This window comes from Saccostrea echinata, unplaced genomic scaffold (assembly GCF_033153115.1).
Source record: "Saccostrea echinata isolate AGI-Se365-2 ecotype Australia unplaced genomic scaffold, CSIRO_AGI_Sech_v1 ptg000006l, whole genome shotgun sequence".
Classification (NCBI taxonomy): Eukaryota; Metazoa; Mollusca; class Bivalvia; order Ostreida; family Ostreidae; genus Saccostrea; species Saccostrea echinata.
The window spans coordinates 3,957,421-3,965,283 of NW_026889755.1; the positions used below are offsets into that span (position 1 = coordinate 3,957,421).

General features: G+C 32.3%; 1 protein-coding gene across 1 annotated transcript; it reads left to right on the forward strand.

Moving 5' to 3' along the window:
* Positions 1-56: 56 nt before the first annotated feature.
* On the forward strand, positions 57-7,690 carry LOC133180186 (uncharacterized). Its single transcript, XM_061314752.1, has 11 exons — positions 57-319; positions 627-713; positions 883-1,278; positions 1,613-1,698; positions 2,460-2,523; positions 2,764-2,949; positions 5,829-6,052; positions 6,189-6,435; positions 6,652-6,807; positions 6,958-7,126; positions 7,377-7,690. Exons 1-11 carry the CDS (start codon positions 95-97, stop codon positions 7,688-7,690), a joined length of 2,154 nt encoding a protein of 717 aa, XP_061170736.1. The 5' UTR covers positions 57-94.
* The last annotated feature ends 173 nt before the right edge of the window (positions 7,691-7,863 follow it).

Below are 7,863 nucleotides of genomic sequence, written 5' to 3' on the forward strand. Positions count from 1 at the left end.
CATAGTCTTTTTTTGTTATAATTGCTTTTGTACAATTGCCTCCGAAACAGGTATTGATTGGGCACCATCAGATGTATCCGTTTCATACCATAATATGACATGGCAAAAACATGTATCCAGTAACATTATCAGATACGACCCAGCTGTAACTTTTCTCTGCAACTTCAGTTTGAAATCCGACGAAGATTTATTATATGACATCATTTGGTTTATTGATGGACGGGAAGTTGTAAACCAAACTGTTGATAAATCCAGTAATTATACAGCAATGATAACAGCTCATGATATTTTGAAAGCGGAGAAAAAGATAGGAATTGAAGTTAGTATTTTTTATCATTAAAAATTTTGTTTCTTTAACAGCATCTAGGAATAACGCTTTGCAGACATGATTAGCAAAAAGACACCTTATATTTAATCATTTATAACTAGTCTAGTACTCTTTTTAATTGAATGAAAATCGTTGCAAAATAAGTGTTTTGTGTTAACGTATATTTGTTTATATTAGATATATGTCAATGAAACGGAGGAAGTCTTTAATGTAAATTAATTATGTCAATAAGAGTAAATATAATAAGTTATAAACCATTCCTATTAAATATACGGGGTTTTTTTTATTCTTGTGTAAGGTACACTGCAAAGTTGGTGCAAAACGAAAAAACGAAAACTTTCCATGTATTTTCAAAGTTGGAAATCCATTTTTTGCTGGAATAAAGGTAATATATGCAATACCAAAGTTTGGTAGATTATTGGGGAGATGCTTAAACATTCAAATCGTTCTTAAATTGGTTTCTCATTTAAAAATGAAATTCAGTATTCTCCGAATGGAAAATATTTACCTTTATATTATATATGTTCACAGTAAAAACACATTTCCTTTTTAAGATAATGAATTCAAACATTGAGTTAGAAAGAAAAGGATCGAAGAATGTCGAATTAGAGATGACAATTCCATTTGCATCGGAATCGCTTTTTATTAATGGTGTTCCTCAAACAGTGAGTGACTTGAATATTCATATGACCTTTAAAACGGACGATCCCTCAAAATGCAGTGGTGGAGGATCATCTAATCAGTGCGAAGTCAAAGTAAAAAGCTATAGCTACAACGAAAGACACAAGTATGAAAACGACGAATGGAAGCAAAATATTTCATTTCCGGTTTATAGCCAGGACACTGATGGTTACGTCATCAACAGTCAGATGACTCTACGATTAAAGACTGGGGGCACTAATGGTGTTGGAAGTAAAATATTCGAGCATGTGTCTTTGCCCGACATTTCGGTATACTTTTAGTTCAACTCTATAAATAGATTGAACAATTACTGATATTCTTAAATAATGCTGTAAACAATGACGATTCGAAAAAAAACCCCAATATATTATTGAAACTTAAATACATGAGTGCAAAGTGAAGTTAATGATAATAGTGATTTGTGTATGTTATATTCTTTTGTAATAAAATAATGCACCTATTCCCTAGAAATGCTTTTTTTCTCAGGAAATAATATATCTGACTTTTTTGTGTTTTTCACAATCATCATTACCGTTTAACATTTATATTACCATTTTAAAATTTATACTACCATTTCAAAGATGATTTGAGAATATGTTACAGATAAGAGTTCGAGAAGGAAATGAACAATGGAAAGGCAGATCATGTGGTGTTAGAGCAGATCCGCATATGTATACTTTTGACGGAAAGTAAGAAAAAAATGTAATATTTAAACAATCTTCATAACCCATTTTACAAAAACAATTTTTTCAATTAATTGATAACATTAAGAAATAAAACTAAGTAATGTAACCATAAACTACAAGGTAGAGAGATTTTCACGTCCTAGGGTGTGTATATATATATATATATATATATATATATATATATATATATATATATATATATATATATATATATATATGTTTGCAAATATGTTTCGGAATATTGCATAAATCATTCGTACGAAGTTCTGAAGAAGGGTCGATTCCTTAAAACTATTAGTTGTACATTGAGGTATGGTGCATATATGAATGCATACATTACAATCAATCTTGCAGAGGATGCTAATTCTGACCGTTTCATTGTTAGGGATTAACTGTTAAACGTTTAAGGTAATGTCCTTTCCAAAGTGCATAAAAATGTTCAGTGTTTTTATGTCTTTATATTGGTTTAAAGCATTATTATATTACATGTATGTATACATTTATAAAGGAACGTGGAATGCAAATTTCTTACATATGAGAAAAGGTCATTCAATAATGAATAAGACAGATATCTTAATAAAAGGTAACTTAGAATTTTAAAGATAACACACATTGAAGTATGTAATTATTTTTACTAAATGACTATATAATCACATTTGCTATTGCACGATATGATAATTGAAGAATAATTAAATATATATACAGATATAAACATAAAACAAAGCCTCAAAACTTAATAAGTTTAATCCCTTTTCTCCCTACAGACCATACGAATGCCAGATACCTGGAGAATTTATAAATTATCGAAATCAACATCAGCTACAGTGGGTAAGTCTGGTCGAATTTAAATGTTCTATTTAAAAAAAAAACAGTGACTAAATTAATTTTTGAATAACTTAATTAAATATTTTTGAGACTTAAATGTGAATTTAAAGTGATACTTGTTTGATCTGGTATATAAAGGACGGAGTCTCGTAAATTATGCACATCTTAGAATTTGAGGCCAGTGTATATTCAAGTGAGTTTATTTTTTACCTTTTCTTTAACACTTTATGAACTACATTTTAGATTCAGTCTAAACATCACCTATGTATCCCATCATACGATGGTCCTTGGTGTGTCTGCGCAGTCGCAGCAAGAGCCGGAAGAGATGTCTTCGTCATAGATTTGTGTGGAGAAAATAAAGTCATCAGCTATGAGCTTTGTGAGGACAATGTTTTGAAAGTCACGAAAATCCACGACAAATACTATAAGGTCGGGGGAAAAATTTTCAATCACCTAACTAGAGTACACTTGATTCATGTAGGTTGATAATGATATATGATTTCTTACGAAGTATGATTATGGATGCATTTCTTTATGAACATGTTATTTATTGTCAAAGTTCTCCACAGGGTTTTGTGCAATGACAGCCCACCCTGATTAGGTTTATGCGCTATGGTCAAACGAGCTGCGCCATGGTCCAAAATCTGTATTTTTATTTGCATTTAGACACTTAAAAAAAATAGAGTATTAATAAATAAGAAGTAATTAATACAGCATGGCGTACGCATTTTAAATAAACACGATTGTTGATGAGAGATTTAATGATCAGCATGACAAGTATTTTTCTCAAAGCATATACAGGGGTGATGTATTCTGTATTTCTTGCAGTTTTTGAAAACTTTAACACGGGTTCACGATAATAGAGGATTTACAAAAATAAAATTAAAGTTAACACCCATCCTAAACCAAGCTTCTGCCTTCAGAAGTCTATCTATCTATCTATTGCAAATCTCAATTTCTGTCCGACAAAAAGTTATCGCAATTTATTGCCTTTCTTTAATTGATTTGTCATTAAAAAAAACAAGTCATCACAAACGCAAAGTCAAAGTGTTATTCCCAAGCAGTATAAATAGTCGGGTGGTACTGTTTTAAATCCTGGAGCATATGGAGAAGTAAATAATGAAGGAAGTATCGGAAAGGAAAAATCAGATCATGAATAAAGAAGGCAAAGAAAGAATAAAAATACAAGTATAAAATAAAATTTGTTATAAATACCAACACTTACTTTAAAGCTTAGGAAAAAATACTTTTAAGTGCCGTGGTCCGCCCATGTGTCTGTTTGTACTTATTGATATTATAAATCATTTAATAAGTACTTTCGATAATGTTTTCTTCTTGAATTAGAGTAGTTTTAAAACAACGATGTCAAATTTGTTGTGTTTTCATCATAGATTCTATATCATTTTAACGCAGTGCAAACCCCAGATTATATGTCGCTCGAAGGATGTGCACCCCTACATTGTGTTGCAATAGGGAGTTTAGTGCGTCGTTTTTCATATTAAAATAAAACTATCAAACTAATTCAGAGAAACTGTGTCCCCCGCTTAAGAAAAAAAAACAAGAAACATTTTGCAGATGAGAAAGAAAATAGATCAAGCTTTGACCTTATAGTCACTACGAGTCTTTCATAGAAATTCATGACCAATAGAATCATTGCAAAAGCTTACAGAAAAACCCAAATTATCATATGAATACTATGTACACTGTACGTAGTAGTTATTTCTGACATTGACCTTTGGACCTCAAAATCATTATATTTTTTTTAAAGCAATGGAAAGTTCAGATATAAAATTTCATTGCAAAATCTTTAAGCCTTTTAAAGATATAGTTTGGAAAAAAAAGGTTATACGAACAAAATTTATAAATTAATGACCTGGTTTATTCCCCGAACGTCTACTCGCTAAAACAACTATTAAATTATCACACTGAATTAGGAGGCCCTCTAAGTGATCCAGGTAGAGTTTACCTGTGTTACAATTTTTTTTACAACTTGACGAAATTGCGCAAAGCACAGTTTTATTGATTATATATTAACTATAATCATAGGCACCGAAGAGGTATTTTCTTTTATAGAATAAATATTTTTATAAAATATATTTTTAAAATGTATATAAAATTTTAAATAGAAACAAAACGGCACAGTACATGAAACTGAAAATGGAGCATGTTTATTATTTACAAAAAAAAAAAAAAAAAATTTGTTAAATTTTGCAATCTACAGAAAAAATATCTTTTTAAATTTCATCTGAAAAAAAAATAAATACAAAAAATCATGTTAAATAGTAAAAAAAAAAAATTAAAAACCAAATACAACAATAAAAAATCGTGTAAAATAGTATATAGCTTTTTTAATCTTTCTTAAAACGACATTTTAAGAGAGATGTCTTAAAGAGCCTTTAAATAAAATTTTGGTGGGCATTTTTCCTCCAATACATTTATTGCAGGTTTACTCATTGAGGTGAAGACTACCTGTACCCCTTAATTGGGAGTGATAATTAGATGTTGTTTTTGAAAAAGAAAACTAAAGTTATCATCTTAAAAATGTTATTAGTAATGTATGAATTTATAACCTTGAACTTTAACCTTTAGACCTCAAAACAAACAAGGGTCTTCTTTAGGCCATAGCAAGTTGTGGTACAAAATTTCATTGCAAAAGCTTAAAGACTATTTTAGATATCGTCCCAAACCGAAAGATTTACGATATACAGAAATACAGACAGACGGACAGACATACCCAATTTAATATCCCCCACTTTCAGTGAGAGTAGGGGAAAAATAGATAGAGATTCTACGGCAATTTACACCCACCCGAGTTTCGGCAGTAAATGTATTTTTCATTGTCATTTTTAGTGGCTGCACCCCCCCCCCCCCCCCCGCCATGATAAAGGTTTCTTCGGGCCTGTCATGAGTAAATGTCTCTCTATTTTCCTTGAGAAATTTATTGTAAATCAATTATTAGATTTATTTCGAAAAGTCTACTGAAATATATCGGGCTGATCAATCTCATAGACTGTTCAGCTCCGCATCGCCGCCTATGCGATTGATCAACCCGATATGTTTCTGTAGTCAGTCCCTAACAAACCTAATACGTAAAAGTTTACGTTTGAACTTTCTGATTTTAAGTGCTGCTGACACTGGTTACGAAAATAAGAATTGTTTTTTTTTTTTACATTTTCAAAACGCATTTCTTCTGATAGTTTTGGTCTGAATCCTATAAAAATTGGTGCATTTTAGAATACACAGATACATATAAATAGATTTTATGTTTTTGATGATTTTTTATTATCATTTTATACTGGCATGTTCAGGTTTATTTTCCCACTGGTACATCACTGGCTATTTATATCATGGATTGGAGTGGACATTATATCATTGACCTTGAAATTCTCCCCTCTGCTATGGATATAGGAAATGCTGATGGTTTGTGTGGATATTTTGATGGTGTTAGGGAAAACGACTTCAGAAGACGAAACAGTACTATTACAGATGACATCGGATTGAGACATCCTAATGGTTTCTCCGAGTCATGGAAGTAAGTATCAATATTTGGGTTTAAAACATTTTATATATTCTTTTGTTTAACTGTAATTTATGACCGTTCGTAACCTTACACTTTATAGTTTAACTGTACATATAAATCTGATATAAAATGCCTTTCTGATACTTAGGATTCAGGACAACGAAAATCTCTTTCGCGGTGACTCTGTAGTCTACAGCAGTTTGCTCTCTGTGTCGACCATTCTTGTTCCTCACTGTACATGCACAGAAAGTGGCAAGACCCAATGCTCCTACAACACGTTTACACCCTGCAACTCAAACCGAGGCAAACAATATGAATGTAACGTAGACCTTGTACAAAACAGAAGACGTAAACGGGATGTGTCCGATATGTACATGCAAAGAGATCTTCTAATTGTATGCAATTATTAATCTATTCCAATTATATGTTGAAATAACTTAAGTGTATTTACCGGTACCTAATAAAATTTCTAGATCCATTTTTTTATAGATCGAAAAACAATATTCATCTTGAAAGACCATGCTTGCTTTAAATTATATAAGGAGCAATTTCTTTGGAACACACGCTGAAAGTTATATCTTGATTAGACGTTTTGAATTTAACTATTTCAGAGAAAGAAACGTACGATTTCCTACCTACAGTCGCATGAATACTCCGAGAGAGTTTGTCTACAAGCTTTTGAAAATTCACCGGAATACAACACCTGCCAACAATATGTGACCGACCTTAGTAATGTAACCTTGTCCAACTGTATTGAAGACATAAGAGTAAGTTATATGAAAGTACAATACATTTCATTTGAGACGTATACTGCAGAATGACGTGTTCTAGTATCAATTAATTGTACTGAAATTGTGACCTATTTTGCATAAAGGAAGTTTGAATTGAACAAATTCAATGTTTAAATCGGTTTTCAGATGACAGGCGATGATAACCTAACGCAGATTCACGTCGAAGCCGCTCTACAGCAATGTTCCACATTTGTACTCTTGAATGCCACACTCCAAGAGTCGGAACCGGAAGTTACCTATACAATACAAAACCTCTGTCCAAGCAACTGTACCGGACATGGCACTTGTGATGGGGGTAATGCATTCATTGGATCATACAATATTAAGGAATTGTTTTGCTAATGTTTTCACTTGAAAATAAAGAAGATGAACATACGAAAATCGAACGGGTAAAAAATGAGATAAAGTAACTCAAACAGATAACCTTGTAATTTCTCAAAATTTCGAAAACAAAGAATTTTCGCAGAACTGTATATGTTTTTATTATCATGAGTCGTCCTACATGTAGATAAAATGTACACGTTTTTGGTTTCCCCCTTTCTTAGGAAACTGTACATGTGACGCTAACTTTGGAGGGAGCGACTGTTCCTTTGATTTACTCGGCCCTCCTATAATAACAAGTGTCCCCGGTGCTGGTTTGTGTGATCTATCTACTACAACCTGTAAAGAGGCCACCATAATGGGAAAATATTTCTTTGAAAACATGGACTCGATATGTTATCTTACCGTGAAACAGGTCAGTCTGAATAATGATTATGTAGATATTAAGTTAGCTCAATCAACAGATGGCTGTCGTCCTGGTGGGAAGGTCGTGATTTCAAGCCCAGGCCGCGTTAGACCTAAGAAGATAAATAAGTAGCAACCGTTCCTTCTCCAAGATCTCGACACTCTGAAGTGAAAGTTGCGGGTCTTTCTGATAAGACATTAAAAACCGAGGCCCGGTCTCACTGTAGATGTTGGCACGATAATAATCCCGCACTGCTCAATAGCCCAGAGGGCCGAGTAAAGGTCAAAATTTGAAGATCTTCATTG